Source organism: Teleopsis dalmanni, chromosome X (assembly GCF_002237135.1).
Source record: "Teleopsis dalmanni isolate 2A chromosome X, ASM223713v2, whole genome shotgun sequence".
NCBI classification, from domain to species: Eukaryota; Metazoa; Arthropoda; class Insecta; order Diptera; family Diopsidae; genus Teleopsis; species Teleopsis dalmanni.
This window is the reverse complement of record NC_051848.1, coordinates 50,703,395-50,726,812: the sequence shown is the minus strand read 5'-3', so window position 1 is coordinate 50,726,812 and position 23,418 is coordinate 50,703,395. Positions and strand designations below refer to the sequence as shown.

At 28.5% G+C, this 23,418-nt stretch overlaps 1 protein-coding gene and 1 long non-coding RNA gene across 8 annotated transcripts in view; one reads left to right on the top strand and one right to left on the bottom strand.

The window, feature by feature from the left end:
- LOC119688977 (sodium/potassium/calcium exchanger Nckx30C) overlaps positions 1 to 23,418 on the top strand; it is a 299,166-nt gene that overhangs the window by 254,000 nt on the left and 21,748 nt on the right. For all 6 annotated transcript variants that reach the window (XM_038103689.1, XM_038103687.1, XM_038103690.1 and 3 more), the window contains 2 exons: positions 7,993 to 8,247; positions 8,478 to 8,614. In XM_038103689.1, coding sequence (XP_037959617.1) covers positions 7,993 to 8,247; positions 8,478 to 8,614 — 392 coding nt within the window. The remainder of the gene's footprint in view (positions 1 to 7,992; positions 8,248 to 8,477; positions 8,615 to 23,418) is intronic.
- On the bottom strand, positions 10,140 to 12,784 carry LOC119688985. 2 transcript variants are annotated; one of them, XR_005253327.1, is made up of 5 exons: positions 12,607 to 12,784; positions 12,076 to 12,542; positions 11,143 to 11,300; positions 10,969 to 11,082; positions 10,140 to 10,799 (listed from the first exon to the last, which is right to left on the bottom strand). It is a non-coding gene; the product is annotated as an uncharacterized LOC119688985 (long non-coding RNA). The 2 variants fall into 2 exon arrangements; XR_005253326.1 differs by having other exon boundaries at positions 12,110 to 12,542; positions 12,607 to 12,783.

Here is a 23,418-nt window from a genome sequence, read left to right as displayed (position 1 = left end):
GAGATTTAAAGTTGATATACAACTTTGTAAAATAGCATGCCAAAAATTCTAAGACGAAAATATCGAACTATAGCCATTTCCACTACTTCCATTACAAGTTCCCACTCACAACAACTAGTTACAACGCAAACTACATATACACGTTCAATATTCCTACAAAAATGATTTATAATTTTTAACGCATACTGTACTCCAGGAAGTATCTGGCAGTCTCGTTATCTCCTTTAATGGTGCCCCTATATCAAGGGTTCTTAAGCATTTCTAACTATGTACAATGTTTCTTTGCGAGCTTATGCATTCAATTTAGATATTTTCGTATTTTGAAAATAAACAAAAATTCGATAAATACAAATAATTTATTTTCTATTTCATCGACTTACTGTAGTTATAATTAAGGACTTCGATAAGGTTTCAATATATTCGACTGCCGTTTCATTGTTGTGCCATGCATTGCTTTGGGGTTATGATCTTGTGTTTCCAAGTGTCGTTTTTGTGAATTTTAGAGATTTTGTTAGCTTTTCATTGCAGACCCAAACCAAGCAACAATGTTTTATAACATATGTTGCATGTTTCATGTTTTTTATATTACTGCAGACTTACGGAATAGAAACTCCGCATCGTTGGTTTCCAGAGGGTAGCCACGTATTTGGTTATTGTTTAATTCTCTTCACATGCTTCGATATCGCGTTATTATTTTATGTTGTCTAAAGTTTTTTATTGCAAGGCCACCCATTCCGAAACCGTTTCACTGTCTATCCAAACATCTTCGTCAGTCAAATTTGCATTTGGACAAATCTGCTCGCTTAATCTGTTAAACATATCTACGTCCATCCGACGGCACCATATATGTCCAAGTAAGGTGTAATTCTGGATACCGCGCAGATAGACATAGACTTCCTTGAGATCTGGCTCCGCTGCCCCCATTGTAATTATTAGAAGGTCCGATTCATTAACAGATTCAAGTATTGGAACTAACAGAGTCCCAAAATTCGATTTACTGAATAGTGCAAATGCCTCCTCATCGGTTAGGTTGATTATCTCTTCTGGTGTCATTGTTACAACTAAAAAATATTTCATTTATTAGTAACTTTTAATTATGCTTCTATTTACCTTCCTTTCTTACCCCAATTTTTATCAATGGTTCCAAATATTGTTGTGCTGTAGTTAGTTAACCTCGAACTATGGAAATTTTGAATTATTGAAAAAATATATTGTTTTTTCCACTAAAGTCGGACAAAATAGAAATGCATTTCAAATTTTGAACTAAAATTTTTTATTTGAAATTTTATATTTAACATGAAAATAAAAATTGACAGTTGGCAGTATTTCATTTCAAATGTCATAAATTTATATGTTCATTTTTTTTACAAAATCCATACAAAAATATGTTGATGATATTCCATAATTATTATTGCAAACAAAGTATAGCATTTAAAATCAAGTTTCAAACATGAATTCTACATGAAATTAATTTTACATTTTTAAGTGCTATTAGCTGACATATATGCATTGTTTCAAATTTATTTATTTATTGAGTGCAGTTAGCTGATACTTTCGGTTTTTCTTCTCTCCTCTATTTTGTTATTAATAATATTATTATTGCATTGTCTTATAGTGATTCTCTAATTTTTTTTCCGTCAATGAATAATAGTATCTGTTCCTCTTTTCGGAGTTTTTAGTTGTTGTTGGATGAAATGTATTCACACAAAAGTTTCTTATAATCATACATAGTGCAGCGTACTTTCCAAGAACGTGCTGTGCAATCTGCTTCTTTTGTTTATAAAATTATTTCAAATTTTATATAGATATATATAAAAAATAACGATTGAAATAAAAGCTAAAATTCCTTAAAAAACCAAATCGAATTTAAAATATTTTCGACGTAACATTTGTAACATTCATTCCATTGTGGTTTAACATCGATCTTATCTAATTCTTGGAAAGTTTTTTATGTATATTTTTTTTGAATTAGAATTTAGTATATGTTTAGTATGTTTTTGATTCTTAATTACCCATTTAAGTCATAACTTGATTCTATTGGGTTCTTCACTTTCTTAAAGTCGTTATTTAAATTACATTGTGAGCTGGATACTTAATCGCATGGACTAGAGTTTACCGAAATGCCTACACCAACAACTGATTAAAATGTTGTATTGAAAATGTCTTATCAAAACGTCGAAGACTCTAATTGAGCTCTGAAACTCTGAAAATTATTATGTTTAAAATTTTTTGAGTCGAAATAAAATAAACTTTTTTCTTTTCGCAAGCTGCGTAGTGGAAATTTCGGTTTAACACATTTAACTTTAGACGTTGCTCATCTGAGCATATAATTAATAATTAAAAAATATAGTTTTTTTGTATGTCACCAGAGTATACAAAAAAATACGATCGAAATAAAAGTTAAAATCCTAAAAAACAAAATCGACATTATAACCAATCGCTGGTTAATCACTACATTTAGTTGAGTAAGAACTATGAATATTGCTGGACTATCTTTGATTTTGTAATACGACTGGACCGTGTGAGAATAACGGCGAAGAAGATGGTAATCTGCTTTTTTCGAAGATTATCAAGGCTTAGTCAAGAGACAAAGCACTAATCACTCTTAGTAAAGGAATAAATACTGAACTCTATATAAAAACATATTCCCAAACATCTTCTAGAAATATGAAAACATAAGTTTTAAATTACGATTGGATTGTAAATACAAGGTATGAAATTGTAGATAAACTACCTACGCAAGAATAAATGTTATTAACTAAATTCTAGTAAATTTAAACAATTAAAGCATTTAATAAAAAAAAAACACTAATATCGTAAACTATCCCGACTTTCTGTACTGCACTTCTATAACTCGAAACTACGTGTGTCCATAAAAGCCTTCATAACCATTCACAGTGGGTGGGCATATGAAGGAAGAAAAGGGGTAAAATACGAAAAGGAACCTTAAATTTAATAAAGCGAATATAAAAACATGTTAACGTAAATAAATGAAAATTAATGAAAGGAATGGAAATTGAAATCGAAAAAGGAAATCATTTTTTTATACATACTCATATACCTACTGTGCGATTATCAAGGCAAAATGGTTTACATGATTGATTGCCTTTTAAATGTCCACCGTAAAAACTGGACGTGCGAGCACAAAGGCTGGTGTTCGCCGGTAGAGAAATGGCTTATTTCTCTACCAATTTTTATTCCTTGAATTTTTTGCTTTGGTGCTTTTCTGGTGCTGACGTTTATTTTTGCTTCAATTTTATAAATCTTCATATGTTTTTTGGTGTGAATTTGGTTTAAAAAAAAAAAATCGATTCAAAAACTTTTACCTAACAATGTTAAAAAAATTATTATTTTTTTTTGTTTTCTTTTTTTTGCAATGTGCGGCTCATTAAAGCAAATTTTTGTTAAAACTTTTTTTTTTCGTTTTTACGAGTTTTTCTCTCTTAAAACTCATTATGAATAAAATTTTATTAGCAAAAATTTACACAAAAATTTAATTTCAACTTTTATAGAATGCTTCAACGGCGAAGTTGCCCGTTTGTGAAAACATAAAAACACCAAATACATATGTATATATGTATATATATATATATATGTGTATATTAATTTAAAAGGAAAAAAAGGAAAAAAGGAAAAATTATGTACAATAACGGAGTAAAAAATTGGAATTATGATTTCCTGCTGCCGCTTATTCGAGTGTAAACAAACAATTTTTATTTAATATTTTTACAGATATTTTTATTTTGGTCCTTTCAACTTTTTTGTAAAATATACTTTCGACTTGAATTGCGTTGACCAAAAGTTTTTTGTGCAAATTAAAGCCAACAGCACAAATTCAATTTACATAAATAACAGCAGAAACAGAGAATCGCGGCGAATTTGAGATTCGAGTGTCGAAATGCGACTTTCATTTCTTACACTTCTCTTATTAGGTTTTTTCTTTTTTTTTTTTTGCTTTCTTACTCTTTCCCTTCACTCCGCACATATTTCGGTCGTATGCAACGCAAATGTAGGACAAGTTTAATCGCATGAAAGAGAATTTAATTTTTTGTGTGAAACAGCATTAGAAATGGCGGTAGATAAGCAACGGTAATGTACAACACTAAAAGGATAATAGCCGAAAAAGAAATTAAATTTCTTACAACACAAATGAAGGAATAAAATGGAGTTAGGAAACTTTTTACTCACTTCCTTGTCCCTATTCCCTTGTCCCTTTTCCCGTTGGCAAGGTAAGCGCTAATTTTTTAATTATATGCTCAGATGAGCAACGTCCAAAGTTAAATGTGTTAAATCAAAATTTCCACTACGCAGCTTGCGAAAGGAGAAAAGTTTATTTTATTTCGAAGTAAAATTTATTTATAACCACACCATTCCAACCGTGAAGGTAAGGACGAACGTATTTAATGAATTCATTTAATTATTTCTGATATTAAATTTAAATATAATAATTATTGGCATTGGCAAGGTCAGATGACAAACACCTATTTATTAACAATGAGAAGAGTATCTCTTATAATTCGAGCTCGTAGTCAAAAATCTGATTCACGTACTGAATCCAATTTTTCAAAAATATATATACAGTCAAACTTCCAGAACTCGGAGTATCATTTTGCAAAGAAAAGGTTCGACTTATGGAGACTTCGAATTAGATAATTTTTAAAATTTTTTTTTTTTCATTTTTGAAAGAAACTAGAATTACCATTTAAGATATTTATTTATTTGCAATCAAATACAGCACAAAAGTTTTGGTGAAGTAAAATATTTAGAAATTAGAGTTTTGAATTTTAATTTTTTTTTCTTATTTTCAGTAAAAAGGGATTCCAATTTATTCAAACTCGTATAGTGATCAGCAGTTGTAGCATCATTTGTATGCAAATAAAAATTCAAAATTTTGAATTAGTCTTCTACTTCATTCTTGGAAAGGCGATGATCAATTTCATCCACAGAATCCCTATCATTACTTTCCTTTACGCTTAGAGTCGAGAATGAGAAGAGTAGCATTGGGAGTTATTTTATTCACGTTACTTTTACTTTACTTTTACATCATTTCACAGCCTTCATCAATATTATTCCAGAAAATTAAAGAAATGTCATCCCGTTCTTCTCATGTAGAAAATTCGCCAAATTCAGCTTTTTTAAAGCAGTGCGCTACCGTTTGACTACCGTTTGCCAGGGACTGGCATTTGCTCAAAAAAACAACATAAGAAAGAAAAAATTGAAACATTTGGTTTGGAAAAAGGAACTTCCTCTAACACCAAAATAGATTTATACCTAAAACAAAAATTCGACTTATAGAATGTACTCTCCCATATTTTTATAGGCACGTGACAATATTTTTATTCGAGCCATAAAGAAATTCGAGTAATAGAAGTTCGAGTTAATGAAACAGAATTGTATGTAATTTGCTCTTTAAAATCCTGTTGCACTCTTTTCTGTTCGAGTTATATATAACTTCGAGTGTTATAGAAGTTCGAATTATGGAAGTTCGACTATATATGTTTTTTTGAAGATGACTATCGAAGGTAGAAGAAATATCGGAAAAATATTTTAATAAAACATAATTTGTTTTTAAATATAAATAATAAATTATAGTTTTTTTATTTATATTCAAATGACCAGTTAACCCGCTAATAAATTATTATTTGTAAAATATATATATAAAAAATAAATAATAATATATCTATAAATAAATAATATTAAATAATAATAATAAGAGAAATAAATAAACAAATATAAATTAAATATAAAACATGTCGAAATGTGTCTGTCTATTTTAAGACTTATGTGAACTTAAATGTATTTATATAGTACTTTTAATAAAAAGGTTTTTTTCGAAAAGTAGTGAACTACAACAACAAAAATTCATTTTTATATTATTTTAATCAATTGAATTTTAGGCTGACCATAAAGCTATATCAAGTATTGCCAAATACCCATCATCGGTGGTCTTGAAAATAATTCTTATATTTATTTATTCGTAAATATGGTAATTTTTTGAAACTGCAAGCACCAGGAATCGAACTCATGTTCTGCCAAATTTGAAGCTCAGAGTCAGTGCTTTTCTTTATCAGTTTGTCGACATTTTGCAGTTTTTTGGCTTCTTCATTATATATAAGATGTTCGTATTAAATTCCAAAAATTTGTTTCACATAACTTCAATAATTAAAAAAAAAAAATTAAGCTTTTTTAATGTTAATTTTTTTTTTGCTAAGAGTGACGGCAAAAATGTCGAAAAGAACTATTTAAAAGTTAGACGGGTTCGAATAGCAAAGAAAAGATAAGAACAAAAATTTAGTTGAATTATTGAAATTTGGCTGACTATTGTCATGTACTCGTTTTCAATTGGTAAAACTGTTATGTACTGTATTAACTCTGTATTAACCTTAATGCTTCACTTTATTATGTTATTCAAGACCACTCGAAGTTATGCTTAACATAATATATGTACAGGTCGATTGGGAAGAAAAGACTTGAAAAACATATTGCAGAGAAAAGAAAGTTACTTTTTCATTATAGGTATGTATAAACAATATCGTGTGCTATGCTCGATCGAACGTTTGCTAAATAATTATAAGTATCGCTAAACTACTATTTTTTTCTAATGAACTGAGGACTTCGTTAGGAATGTCATATTTGTTGCTGAACCTAAATTGGGGTTTATGGATAATTTGATATTGTTCCAAATATTAGAGTACACAGAGTATAATTAGTAGTAATTAATATAAATATTCTATCGAACTGCTTGGAGACTGTGTTATATTTTATTGTATTATAAGTGTAAATCAATTTTATATTATTTATTACTTATTTTATCAATTTTAATTATTTCTTTGTTATATTTTATTGTATTATAAGGCTTAATAAATTTTTTAATAATATTTATACAATTTTAAAAATTAAATTTACAATATATAGAAATTAAATTCAATTAATTTTTAAATGAAATTTAGTCACATTTACTCAATTTTAACTTTCTTAATTATATATGTAGAACTATTGTATATATAACAAATTGTATATTATCTGAATATTGCAATATTGTAAACTTCGAATAAAAACGAAATAAATATTTATTAGTGATTTGTGCATGTATGTTTGTAAAGCAACAATACAGACTTTACTGAAATTGAAGTATGTAAATTTATTAACGTTTGTTGAAATTATATATATATTTACCTTATACTTTTGCTATTTAAAGAAAGTACTTCTATTTACTAAAACCGATACTAAAACCATTAAATTAGATAAAAATACGCCTGAAACACCAACTAAACAAGCTCTAAACGCCTGTCTGTGAGTGCGAATAAATAAAATTAAATATCATTATTGAGAAAAATTAAATTTTATTCACGTAAAAATTAAAAAAAAAAATAATTTTTGTTTTTTTTTCAATAATTTAATTGAAAATATATTAAATGAATAAGCATTTAACATTAATTTTAATTATAAGTTTTTCTTTTAAGAAATCTTAATTTAACAATTCAACAGAAATATTTTCAAAATTTTTATACATATATAATTTTTTAAATTAATTAATTTTCAATTAATTGATATAAAGAAAAAAATATATACATTGAATTTATTTAATCGCTACTACATAAATCATATTTCTAAATTTCGTTTGAATTAAGTAATTTCCTTTATCAATTTCTACAATTTTTATTCATATTCACATTCACGTCATTTTTATTATTGTATTTTAAATTATATACAATATTTAATTAATATTTTCAGCTCATGTAAAAAAATTCCCTTTTGTAAAAAGATTTAATTATATTTTATATATAAATATGTACTTATATACATATATTGAAAATCCATTTTTATTTGATCAATTTTAAAAGTATAACTTATACAATTTTATAAAAAACAAAAATTTTAAATTTTTATTTAAACTTTACTAATATAAATTTTTTTTCTGAAACCTTCTCTTTAAAACCGAACAAAAAAACCAAAACAAAACACAAAAAAATACTTTAAAAACGAATTTAGGCCAACGAAATTGAAGATGAGCCTGAGCCATTGAGTATGGCCTGGCCAGATACTGCCCGCAAGAGGCTCACCTACATATTAGTGGCACCTTTACTCATACCAATGTGGCTAACATTACCAGATACGCGCACACCACGTGGCAAAAAGTACTTCCCGATTACATTTATTGGCTCGATATTATGGATTGCTGCCTTCTCCTATTTAATGGTTTGGTGGGCGAACGTGGCCGGTGATACGGCACGCATTCCACCTGAGGTAAGCAAACATGCAAATGCATTATTTCATATATTATATATTAGCATACAATAATCGACAATGCATTTACATAAATGGACATATATATTTAAAAATTTACATGCATCTATATACATACATATATATTTATATATATATTTATGCATATGTAGATTAATGCACACATTTCGATTTATTTCACAAATACTCACAAAAATCATACTCATCATGTGTTTCTGCATTTTAACTAGGTTATGGGCTTAACCTTCCTCGCAGCAGGCACTTCTATACCAGATTTAATAACATCTGTTATTGTGGCTCGCAAAGGCTTTGGTGATATGGCAGTTTCCAGTTCAGTTGGTAGTAACATTTTTGATGTAACCGTTGGGTAAGTACATTTATTTGATTCATTATGCAAAATATTAAATCGCTGAACAGTTTGAAAAAAAAGTTATATGAAGTTATATGAAAAATAAATTGTTTAATAATATATTAACATATATTAACTAATAGCTAAAAGAAATTTTATTTTTTTATTATCCATTAATTTGGCGGATTTTTCAGCCAAAATGATTACAAATTTGACATGATTATTTAGAGATGTCCTGCATTATGGCTTAGTTGGTAATGCTACTAAATTCTGTTATATAAATTATTTACTCAAAATATAGATCTTGTTAAAAATGAACATCTTGTTAAGAACAACTTTTAATTACTTTTTACTTAATTGCATAATCTCTCCAGTTATCTAACAATTATATTCTCAACATTAATTAACATTATAAAATACATTATCGAGAACTAAACACAAATATCAATCGTAACACAAAAAATATGGAGTTCTGGGATTTATACATTATCTAAACCTGGCTCATGCTATAATGAAATGTAACATGAAGCAAGAACGGCTTTAACTTCCATACATACCTTATAGTGTCTGTGTCCTGCCATACTTGTTTAGAACTTATTTGTAGTTATACCAACATATATACCTAATCACATATGCTACCTTTACAGTTGATATATAGTATACTATATCTTACCACTTCAAGTTTCTGATTTTATATTTCATATTGCAATCAAATGAATGAATACACTTCCAGACTTCTAATAATAACACTCCAGAATAATACCTTAGCGTATTATTCTATTACAATATTTAGTTTAAATGTTTAGATATATGATTTATAAGTGTTTGTTTACATATTATTTTTGTTTGTTTGTTATATCTTCAGTTTCGAACACTACCACCAACATCAGATCACATTTCTAAAGTGTCTCTATATATATATTCTTCATCACCTCCAACCGCTATTCAGAAATGAAAATCTAAATGCTAAGAACAGAGAACTGATATATAACCAAATAATTCGTCCGTCACTTCTATATGGTTCTGTAGCGTTTAGCAAAGCTTCAAACACTACTATTCGCCAGCTAGAAATTGCATAAAGCCAAGCTCTGAGAAGACTTTTCAAAGTACTATGGTACATTTGGACGAATGACGTCCTCAGGGACCTCAAGATTGATCCCATCAAAAAATACATAAAGGGTAAAGCCCAGAAATTATTTGCGAAAACTGAAAGACTTACCAACACTGCGTTATCGAATCTCAGAATGGTTACAGGCTCCCCGGGGAGGTATACAGCTCTATGGTTAATTATTGCTAAGTCTGATGAAGTGATAAACAATAATCCAGTCAAGGCGTAAGAGGGGTTTTAAAAATACCTTGAGTTAAGAAAGAGTAAAAGTGCTCAAGTGCACTGGCTCAAATAGAAATAAATATATATGTATATATATATATATGAAATATATAAATATATATATATATATAATATATATGCTTTTGAAAACAAAAACGATTTAATATTTAATTTAATATATTTGTTTCAAATAAAGTTAAAGGTTAGAAAAAATAATTAAAATTTAAAATATTTGGCAAAGTTAAGACAAATACATACAAAATATCGAAACAGAGATAAACTTCAATGTATCGACATTATTTGCATGTTAGTCGGTGAGATACACAGTAAGGTGGTATGTAATAGAACAAAAATATCTCTTTAATCTTATCAAAAGATTATAATCTTCTAATAAGTCGTCGTTTATGAATTATGCCAATATTTAAGTATTCATTTATTATCAATGATGAGTACTCATAAATTTATTCTCTTACTAACTTTTGTTATACCTAAACAATCAGTTAACTCCTTCTCTTATTGTTCGGATTCACTCCTTTTCTTATTGTTCGGATTCCAACTTGTATAGACATTTTCAGTTTAGTGTTTTTCCAAACTACTCCTAATTCTTTGTCCATATTAAATGTTATTCATATTAACTGCGAAAGATATCATACAAGAAAAAATCCAAACGTATTCCATTTTTATGTAATTTAGATTTTGTTTGATCGTTTAGTCTCTTAATATATCATAGAATGCGATTCATGCAAATTGTGCTCAGTAGTATTCATTAATCACCTACGAGAAGTACTCATACATACATTTTCTTTCTGTATCATTTCAATTGCTAAGCCTAGTCTTCAGTCTTGCTTTCTGCATGTCAGATTGTATGGACATCTACAATTATAAAAGTACAACCATTACTTTAATACTGCAAACATTAACTATTAAAACTGTCCTATGAATGAATATTTCAGCATTGACTCGCCCTCTTCATTCAATTCAGTTTTGTTATGTTCGTAAAAAGTATATAATATTTTTCATATATCATATATCAAAGACCAACCTTTCGGAATTCAAGACTAAATGTCCATTAATCATCTCAGAGAAATACAAGCAGTTTTTCTTCACGATATTGAATAACTCTTCTATTTGGTGTCCTAAATTAATATTAGAAAATCTGCAGAATTTATTTGTTAATATTTATCATTTTCGGAAGTTCGAAACAAATTTGCGATACCTTCTTTAAAGATAAGTTATAGGCCATCTTCCTTTCAGAAGCTGTGCCTTTAGCTAAAATGAGTTAATATTGAGGTTAATGCTACCGTTTTCCAATAGTTCCTTTAACATTGAAGAAATTCAGTTATTTTGGGCCATCTTAAGCTCTTCGGTGTTACGCTGAATTTAAAGAAAAATTTTTATTTAAAAACATAAATCTATATCGAATTGAAAAAAATCTTTAATAGTGAGGAAACTTAATTATAAAATTTAATTTTTGAATAAAGTGAAGTTTAGGTGTTGCCATAATACTATGTCAGATATTGTTAAATATCCGTCATTAATGGTTTTAAGGCAGTGTGCGAGTTCGAGTAAATTGATGGTAAATTGTAGGAAATAATAAATTATGTCAGTATCGCAGCGAATGTTGGTATTTACCAGAATTTCGAGTAGGGTAAATTAGATAAAAATCAAGTAAATTAGGTACCATTGTGAAAATTTTATGAGATGTTTAATAAATAAAATTGAAAACTTTTAACCAAAAATAATAAATAAGTGTAATAAATAAATAAATAACAAATAAATAAATAAATAAATATTTAAATAAGTGCAGTGCAAAAAATCGTTAGAAAATTTCAATTTACTCGAACTCACACACGGCCTTAAAACCATTAATGATGGATAGTTGACAGTCAAATTTAAAAAGAAGATTCAAGTACTAGACAACGTACTTGATCAACGCTGTATTTAATAAGCTTTGATCAAAATACAAATCTTTATAATTTAATATCATATATATATATATATATATATATATTAGTAAGCATTTTTTACATATAGATTCTTAAGAGCAATTAACTAAACTTCTATATTTGCTTTACTTCATGTAGCAAAAGAAAAAGTTTTTGTGATGCAAACTAATGAAATACCGGATATATAGTTGTCTAAATATTACCAATTTTTTAAGTGGTATTTTAGTATTCCATTACATTTTATTCTCCATTGCAGCAGGTCGATCGGTCACTTTGGTGAACAATATTACCCGTATATTTCTGTAAATAGTTCATCTTTTCTTTGCTTATAACGACTCTGAATAAGTAAGTCCAATTTTCTCTGAAATTTTAGTTGCTTCCATCGATATGTACGACTATATTCCTCTTCAAAGGTTAAACCTACGAATAAACGACTTTGCCCTATATTTGCAGGTGTACCAATCTTAAAAGCCGTTAAAGGTATACCCATCTGTTGTCGCAATTGCCGATGACACCTGCGTACATCATTTTCAAATCTTCGTTGATATTGTGTGTGAATTTCGTGATGTAATTCGTCATTATGCCTGTCCAAAAGAGGAAGATTGAAATAATCAGGTATTAGACGAAGCATAAAATTCGATGAGTCAGCATCCCCGCTTCCATTTGCAAACTGTGCGTTTTAAATTAGTATTTATTTAAATTTATTTACATAGTTTTTAGTGAAAGAGACTTACTCTTCTGACATCCATTGTCGCTTAAGATTTTTTCTAACCCTAACTAAATTTGAACCAAAAAAATAATTTTTAAATCAAAATTCATCAAATAACTTGCCAAAAACTGTTTGAATAGGAATAATTTTAAATTTAATTTAATTTTAAAAATGCCAAATTTTTTCTTTGTATTTTTAATTTATTTCATTGTGTTGCGTTAGTTATTATATTGTTATAATTAATAGATAAATTATTAAGTTTTTCAAATGTAAATTATTTTTCTTGACATACTACATTCTTATTATTAAACTCATTAATTTTCATGGTCAGTAGAGAAATTTTAATGATAGTTACTTATTTTATAAATGTGTATGTATTAATAGTTTAAAATTAAATCAAGTTTAAGATGTAGAATTTATATATAGTACTTTTCACTAAAATTAAACCCTTTGACAACGAACTATGGGTTATAACAAACAGAATTAAAAATAAAACCTTTTTATTTTTCAATTAATTATTATGTTGAGGCTAGCACTTGAGCACTTTTACTCTCTATTAACGGCGAGCTTTCTTTATAACCCCTATCTACGCTTTAACTGTACTACTGTTTATCACTTCATCAAACTAAGCAATTACTGACCTCAGATCTGCATACCTCCCAGAGAAACCTATAACTATTCCAAGATTCGTTAGCGCGGTGTTGGCAAGCCTGTCAATTTTTTTAAGAAGTTTCAGCGTACTATCCTTTATATACTTTTTGATCGGATTAATCTTAAGGTCACTGAGGATGTCATTCGTCCTAATGTACCATGGCACCTTGAAAAGTCTTCTCAGAGCCTGGCTTTGTGCAATTTCTAGCTGGCGAATAGTAATGTTTGAGACCTTGCTGCGCGCTACATACCCATATAAGAGTGATTTATATTTTGCTTTTGGCAAGACTATTTAAAAGCTCAAATTTTTTCTGTAGTTCTGAATTAGAACCTTTTTGGGATATAATATATCGACTTAAAAACTAGGAATAGTTTATTTCTAAGTTAAAGAATTGGAAAAATTGATTCCTACCAATAAAGAAATATTTTTTCTCTTTAAATAAATCAAAACTCCAACTTATAACAACACTTTGAAGATGTGAGAATGGTTCAGTTTGTTTATATGCGAGACTTTGTTTTAAATTTAAGAGAGTTTGATACACAGTATATGATTAAATAAAATAAATAAAAAAATATTTCCGAAGTGTTAGCTAATTTGCTACAAATGTAGAGTCAATCACTACATTTCACTTAATTTTGTTAATTTATTCTATAATTAAATCCCTACAGTAAAAATAAATACAATCAATAACTAATCAAATAGTATAGGTTTTATTTAAAAAGAACTCCGCCTTAAACAAAATATATATTTGGTCTCAACATTTACACCAATAAACGAAAGGCTCGCAAAAATCCGTGTCAAGGCAAAATTTTTCTTCATCACTCTTGTTTGTGCGCATGCCCCGACGGAAGATAAAGATGACGAAACCAAGGAAATTTTCTATGAACAGCTTGAACAAACATATGAACGCTGTCCCCATCGTGATATCAAAATCGTTGTAGGAGACTAGGTAAAGAAGGTATCTTTGGCGCTACTGTCGAAAAGTTCAGCTTTCACACAAAAACTTCTGGTAATGGAAGAAGGCTAATTGATTTCGCCGCGGCTAGAAACATGGTGGTTAGTAATACCAGATTCCAGCATTTCAATATACAAAAAGCAACATTACATATTTTTTAGTCTTCACCCTGTTCTCCATATGCATCTGGCGAATTCAAAAGCCATTCATTTCGTGTGGCGAAATAACGTGTAAAACATGAACTTTATGAGACTGAGACCGGTGTCGAGTCTTGTTGGAACATCTATGGTCAAAGACCCAAATATTTGTATGCCCACGACTCTAAAGCAACTTCCAAAACATTTTCCATTTTTCCGATAATAAATCGCATTGTTGTCCATCAGCGGTCACAACTGCCCATACCATCACTTGAGATGAAAAATTACTTCGGGTGGCCATTCGTAGTCTCAAATGGCAGTCGACGGCAGTGCGATCAGTTAAATAAACACAATCATTCTGAGAGTTTATGAACTGCTCAATGGGGTATATTTTTCTCATCAGAGAATACAATGTTTGGTGTCTATGTTATATTTAAGTTTCACATGGCGGCGCTTATAAGTAATAATTACTGCTCATTCTTATTGCAGTTAGAATATTAATTTAAAAGGGGGTTGATTGGGCCAAAATACGGCTCAATAATTACTTAATTTAATTAATTAAATTGCATTTTATGTTTAATATATTAATACTTAATTTATTTACTTACCTACTGCATTAAACAAACACTTTTATCACTCATACAATGAACCTATCTTTTGAGAAAAAAGGAAAGTTCATATCAAAATAGTGCACTTCACTAAAATTCCCATTAGAAGGCGACATTACATATTATATCTACAAATTATTTGCATATAAAGTTCAAAACATTTTACTAATCATATGACATTCTAACCACTACACCATTTTTCTCTGGTTTCAGAGCTATTACATACATAAGCCAATTAAGTATATTACTCTGGAACGTTCTGTAGACATGAGACATTTTGCAAAGTAAACTATAACAACGTGTACTCTCACGTTTTCTCAACAAATGATAGCTGTCACTTCAGTTTTTCCATTATTCTGCTATTCTGTGTCCAAGGGATACTGAATCACTTGCAGTCGAGTACAAAAAAGCTGGTATGGGATGGGTATGGGAACTTGATGGGAACTTGATGGGAACTTCAAAAATTTGCCTAATTCAAAATGTTGTTCATCTTAGTTTATGTTAATGTCGTTTTAATGTTTATGACAGTTAAAGTGCGCACGTATGCGTACAGATACATTAAACGAGGAGTATTTCTTTAATGCCAGCATTCTAAAGTATGTAATTTTTGTTCATAAATGGATTCCCCTTTAGAGTACAGTGTCTTACCTCTAACATAGGAAGGATAACGTTAATGTCAAGAGCATACTTTAAAGGTTATATGCTACTCAATGAAAAAGTTTAATCATCTCATATTAAAATTTTTGTTTTTTTTTTTTGGTATGCCAAAACCTACTAACCGATCTATTCTCTTTTTTTAGTGTGTTACTGTTACGTTTTTTGCTATCCTTTGTTAAGTTTGTGATTCCCAAAAGCTATTGACAAGCACTTTACGTGGTTATTTAAGCCTGCATAGTGAAAATGAAGTTGGAAGTGGTTAAGTGTGAGTCTTACTATTTGTATTTTAAAAATAATTATGAAAACCACTTGAGAAGGAAAATATTAAAAGAATATTATTTAAAAAGGTATTTAAAAAGGTCGAAATTGAGATGCAGTTGCAGCAGTTAGTAGTTAGACGAACTTTTCTAAATTAGCATACCACATACTTCAATGTGAATTGATTATAGCAGTAGTAGTATTCTTCTTTATTATATACAGATTTTTTAAATTTACAAACGTAACTTTATACATTAACTATAAATTAGTATAACCTAACTAAATTCGCAGAAATAGATAGATAGATTTTTATTATTCATTATACGATAATGGCTTTCGGCGTCAATAGAAAGTTTGGATTCGTCTTTATTGATTTTTTTTCATTGCAGTTAATTTAATATTAGTAAAATATTGCGAACTCCAACCTGTGGATGTTAAAATGCTTCTAATATAATATTTATTCTACAACGAATTTCCATTTTGACATAAATCTATAAGATATGCTAGTTTTCATGTCTAACATTTGTAAAGCATACAGATAAAGTAATAAATTCAAATTTGTACTGCAACCTTTGTGACCAATTGGATGACTATGTCCCTCAAAAATATATCACAAATCTATTTAAGATGTTATAATAACTAGACGTCTTTTCATTCTGGCTTTCTAAAATCTATCGCCCACGGTTTGTTTCCCCTGATAGCTTCTTTGTTCATTCCTCATGTGACTCAACCAGTAGAATATATACTTTCGTTTAATTATTTGTTTGCTGATTGGCAGTTGACCAATTAGTCTGCGGTCCATTCTTGTCAATAATTAAGACAATTATTGTTAAACACATTTCTTCACTTGTAGAGTGACTTCTAAAAGCAGACCAATATTCATACTACAAGAATAGATCATGCGTACACCTGATAAACGCACTTGAATATCTAATTAAATAATATGGTATTTTGTTTTTTAATTAATTTTTAAATACAATAAAACAAATAATATTTCTAGAATCTATTCGAATCTATAAGTAACGGAAGAGGCCTTTGAGTGGGAATATCTTTCACATACATAGGTCCATGTAGAATTCATCACAACAAATATTAGCAAAGCAAATAAATCTTTTAAATGAAAAAAGTCAACTTCAGGAAGCAGTATGGTTATTGTGACATACGTTACAAATACTATATAGCACTCTATATTCTTTAGAACTAATTAAGTTAAAATCTCAAGAATGAAATCGTTTTAAAAAAAAATGATGATTCTTCTTAAGGTAACCACCAGGACTCAAAAAAAAAAATGTATGTGCATTTCAATGTGAATACAACACTATTAATTTGATAAAAGAAAAAAAATTATCAGTTCAATCAACAATATATTATTTATTACTTGTCCCACTATTAACAAACCAATCACATCAATAAAAATTTATTTCCAAAAAGTGTTTAAAAATGCGAGTCGGAAGGAGTACAAACGCGCGACACAAGAGCTTTTACATTCTTCATTTGTACGTCAGAAATTGAATACAGGACCTTCTTGATATCTTCTCTGTATATGAACGCAAGCACAGAAACCGCTATAGCACACCCAGTCACTGGTAAGAAGTAACTACTTTTCCAAAATTTATCAATCACATTTTCTTCTATAGGGTCGAGCTCTTCTACGATCTCTTTCACATTTTCACAATAAAAAAAGACATAACGGATGCGAATCATATCGGGAATATGTATGTGTATATAAGAGTCTTTGTCCTGCGACCTGCTATGAATGTATTCCTTTCTTTCTATAAATTCACATAATGCGACAACCTTAAAGGATTCACCCATGGTTGAATTATTGTCGCAACATGGTGTTCTGGGAGTATCATTCTTTACACGTGTACAGTCACTATTGAATGGTATTCCATTATTACCACTGTTCCTATACTCCTTAAAGCCTCCGCTTAGTATTTCAAATAAATTATCAGTTGCGCAACCAAAAAAGGTATGCTTTGTCGGGTAATAACCGGTTCTTGCCTTAAATAATTTTTCTTCGTCACTCGTTTCATCATAGTTGACTTTAAATATGTGAGTAGGCTTATCAGACGCATGATTTTGACGTAATTTAGTCAGGAGTTCGTTAATATCTTCACCAGAGAGACTTTGAAATGTTGGCAAATTTAGTTCGAAAAGTACCCAATGGACTAACAGAATTGAGAATTTTTGACAAGACCTGGTTTGCTTCAATAATCTGCTGTACAACTCATACATATAGGGAACATCGTTTATTAACGTCATTAAATGTGTATGGTTTTTTACAAATCCAGGCAGGTACGGCAACATTCTTTTATAATTGTCACTGTTCTGTACCGCGGCTACGAATAAATTCCATTTCATATCACACACATTCAAGTCACTTATTATTGCTTCTATGATTCTCTTGCATTTCTGTGAAAATTGTATGGGAGTGCCAATCACATCCGCGGCCTGAGCTGCTTCCGATATCTGGTCAGAAACCTTTTTTCCTGCCTTAGCCATTTTCGTATAATGAGTATCAAAATATAAGGACCACTAATAAAATTTAATCTACATGTGAAACATGTGAAACATGTGAACTCCACATGAATATAAAATACAATTTATTGATCCAAAAAGTGGGATGGAATAAACGTTATCTATTTCGAATAGAAATTTTTTTTATAGAATATAAAATAAAACTATTTGACAAGTATATTAACGTTAGATAAATAAAATCGAAACATACTATGTTTTGATATTTAGTTAAAGTTTGAAAATGTTGAGATTAGATGTGAGGTCACAATTTAATTTCTCAATAAATATGTTTTGTCATTATATTATATCTTTGTTAGGGTCTTGAGTTAATAGTGGTAATAAACTCAAATGTCAAATGTTTTTCTCTTTAAATTTGTCTATATTTGAATTACTACATGATTATTTATAATAGACCATGTTGTCTTTGATAGTTAGCTCTTCAAGATGAGGCTAAAAATAAAAACCACAGGATTCGTGAAATATAGTGCCAAACTTTTTCTCAGTCTATATCCGCAAGTAATTCAATTAATGATATCGCAGATTTAAACTTAATGTGAACTGAAGGGATATCGTTAGGTGCGGTGAACTGCTGTTCTTAGGAAAAAAAGATCGTCAAAATATTTGTAACAGAATATTGTTTGAAACTTTGTGACTCCTAATAGATTTGTATTCAAACATTAGTTGATCAATATAATATTTATATTTTTTGATACATCATTTTATGATAACGCCCTCTATAGTTACGGTTAACCAAAGTAAGGTGAAGACCAAAATGTAAAATGACCAAATGTAGACTGTAAATGGACTTGTAAATAAATAGTTTTATTTACTGTCGATTGTAGCAATTCTACTATTTATAGAGGAAGTAGGACTTGGACAGTTACACAAAGTCCATAAAGGAGGTACAATAGATCTCTAGGTCGCAGTACAAATTTCCCTAATATAATAATTATTTCAAAAAATGGTGAAATTATTAAATTCACAAATTTGATTTTTAAACAAATGAACTTTAAGGCTAATCATCAAGCTGTTGCGCTGATAACTACAAATCCACATCACTGAACTTTGGAAACATCTATTAATGCAATTATTTATAAATAATTTTTGAACTGCTAGTGTCAGGAGCAGAACCCTATCACATTTGTACTGTGAACTCATCTGTAATCACAGTACAGAAATCTTACCTGAAGTTATCTCGTCTACTAAAAAATCCGATTCCCAATAAATTTATTAAGCAACTCAGAATTAAACGAATTTTTAGAATTCCTGACACTCACGAATTTGCAAATTAAGTGCATCGGGTTAGTTTGTGAAGTGGAAATCCTAGCACTACTAGTAACTAGTACTCATCACCATGTGCTTCAGGAATTGTACGAAATATTCACAGTTAAAATATTTGTATTTTTCAAGCGTACTTGAAGTGAAGGTAAATCAAATGAATCCTTCAAATTGTTCTTCATTATTTGATATAAGTATCTATTGGAATTATTTCACTCACATTTGTACCAATCCAGATTAGTAACTTAAGCGAATACATGTGTAGCTAACAAATGTGAATTTTTCCACTGAACACTTATGCCACGCGTACAAAATAATTGATGTTAATATATCAGGATTAAAAAAAATGTATTACTCAGTTGAACGATTATAGCAAATCGAATCATTTGAAACTTAAGTTAATTAAAATTCATTAAATATTATTTAACTCATGGCTATAAATTAAATTTGATAGAATGTAAATGCACGTAATGTTAAATCAAAAGTTTCGATTTAAATAAATTAAAACGCATTAACGGACGAGTAAATATTTAAAAATTTTGTAATTAAATTATAATTAAATAAAAATATTTGCATAAGTTACCGATTTCCACAATTTCCCGAAAGAAATCTATTAATATTTATTATATATTTTATATTCGGCTATAGCTCACTTTTTGTTAAAAGTAAAATTAAACATTTGTTATATATCGACTCTCCTTGAGACACATCATCCGGATCGGGGTACAATCCTGATTACTAATAATATTCAACTTTTTAGAGGGTTTTCGAATAGCAAAGAAAGAAAGAAATGACAAATACAAAAATTTTTATTTAATTTTATTGAAATTTGGCCGACCATGCGACGCTGTTTCTAGTATTGCCAAGTACTCATCATCAGTGGTCTTAGGAAATAATCGAATTTTTAATTAGTTTATAGTCTGTATATAACTTGTTTGGACTGCAATTGCCAGACTTAGAACTCGAAACAGCGTTATATGGTCAGCCAAATTTCAATAAAATTAAATAAACATTTTTGTGTTGCTATTCGAAAACCCTCTAAAAAATTTAAATATAGCATCTTTGTCACTATAAATATGGCGTAGCTTTATCAGCAATAATACTACATACATTAATAATTAATATTAATAAATTAATATTAATAAAATCTATATCATAGACGGCGAAAATGTCATAGCTGTAAGCTTTATATATATAAAATAATTGTTATAAATTTTTGTATAAAATATTTAACATGAAGTAAAATAAAGGTATATACTACTATTACTACTATATCATGAAGAGGTTTTTTCGAATAGTAGTGAACTACAACAACAAAAATCAATTTTATATTATTTTAATTAATTGAATTTTTGGCTGACTATACAGTTGTTTTGAGTATTGCCAAATACCGATCATCAAAGATCTTGGATTTATTTCTTATATTTGATTTTTCAAGCACCAGGAAACGAACTCGTGCCCTGTCAAATTTAAAACTCAAAGTCAGCGCTCCTTAACCAACTGACCCAAAGCCGTACTTGACTTTTATCTTCGCATATTTTTCTGGAGTTTTGTTAATTTGCTGTGAAAGTTTCATTGGCTCAACGATATGCACAGGCGAGACCAATATTTTATAAATATGTATAATAAGTCTGTAACTATATACATAAAATATATATCAAAACATTATTAAAAATACCAGGACAAGAAATAAATTCAAAATCTGTTAATTATTAGTCAGAATTAAAATTTTTTAATGTCAATAATTCATTGCTGCTATTAAATGTGCCTGTCTCACAAATAAAATATTATATCTCATATTAAAATAAAATATATGTGATATTTTAATTGAATTATTGATTTAATGTTTTGATTGAGTGCATTTCTTCTTGGTTATTGTTAAGTAATAAAAAAAAGGAATTTTAAAGAATATTTATAGCAATTGTAGAAAATAACTTTTGAGGTAAAAAATCATGTTCCAAGCTTTATTTCGTTCACACCAAATCAATAACTTTCGAATTTACCAGATACAAATCCGATCGATTATTCCATCTGGTCCATTTTGGAGAGCAAGGTGAGGACTAGGACTAAAAACTATGCCAGTATCGACGCGCTGAAGAAAGCTGTTGTTCAGGTTCAGGAATGGTCCAAATTACCAGAAGATCACATTCGTGAAGCATGCAACGCATTTTTTAACCGCTTGAAGGCCATGGTCAAGACAAAGAGTGGCTTTCATCAACACCAAGCTAGAGTGAATAGATTCCGAAATTTTGATTATTTCTACAAATTTTTGTAATTTGAATTAATAAAAAATAATTTCGCACAAAAAAGGTATGGTCGCTGCAGTAGGTAACACTTTAATCGCCTAAGTCTGCACATTATTCACGTTTTTTGATTTAAATGATACTGAGTGAACAGAATAATAAGTAGTTACTTTGGAAGTCAAATACTAAGTACATAATAGAGGCGATTAAAAAATTTCTGCTCTTTTTTTTAATACATTTTAATTTAAAAGACTGGAAAGATATCGATTGTATTCAGATCACTCATAATCGCATTTTCACTAAGTCTTAATTAACTTAATGTGTCTTTATTTAAAATAAATTAAATGATGCAGAAACTATTAAGTAATTAATAGTTTATTTTTTTAATGAGATCTGATATAAAGGCGCAATTCTTAAAATTAATATTATAGCAAACCGTTTCTTATATGTAAACAAGTTAAAAACCTTTAAACCTTAAAAATATATATTAAATTAATATTAACCATGCTTTAGCCTGATATAAAATTAATATAACCGGAATTATGTGAACTTTATAAGAATTGTAATTAAATTAATTTAGTATGCTACTTTAAACCACAAATTAAATTTCAATTAAGGAATTTTTTTGATATTTAATTTTAATGAATTTTTTTATAAACTAAATTTCTTATAAACTATATACATTGGTAGTTCACTTGTTCTTGTATATCCTCCATACTTCAAAAAATTAGATTTATTCAATACCAAAAGATTTCCAAAAGACCACTGATGATGGTTCGCCACAAATTTAATTAATTAAAAATAAATAGAGATTTTGTTGTAACAGTTCAATAATGTTTAAAATTTCTCTGTATTAAAATAATTGTTTCTATAAAAATATATGGTTTCTTTCATCATAATTGACTTTTAAAATCCAATTTCATAAAATTATGTATATAAAATTATAAAAATTGTTATATGTATTATAAAAAACATTTTTATTATTTTAATTATACATTATATAATAAATATATACATATATTATGTATAATATTCATTATTTTTATTTTATATTATTTTTTATCTATTATCTATTATTATTATTATTATTATTATTATTATTATTATTATAATGATTATTATATATCTTATATATAAAATTAACATTGTCAAAATGTTAGTTACCGTACTCCTCCGAAACGGCTTTACCGATTTTTACCAAATTTTATATGCGTATTCAGTAGGTCTGGGAATCGGCTACTATCTATTTTTCATACCGCTAAAGTGATTAGTGTGTCTCTATCCAGCAAAAATATCCTTATTGCTTTAACAAAAAATTTTTTATTTTTTTGACATAAATTTTGTTTATATTTTTGAAAAAGAAAAATTTTTTTCTTAATATTTTATGTAACTACGCCAACAAGTACATCGAGCATTTACATCCACTTCGTTTCTTCGTCTTCGCCTTGCATGGCAGATGGAAAATGTATTAAAAATTTTTCTAAAGATTTCACTAATGATACTATATCAAATACCGACGGATATCCAAT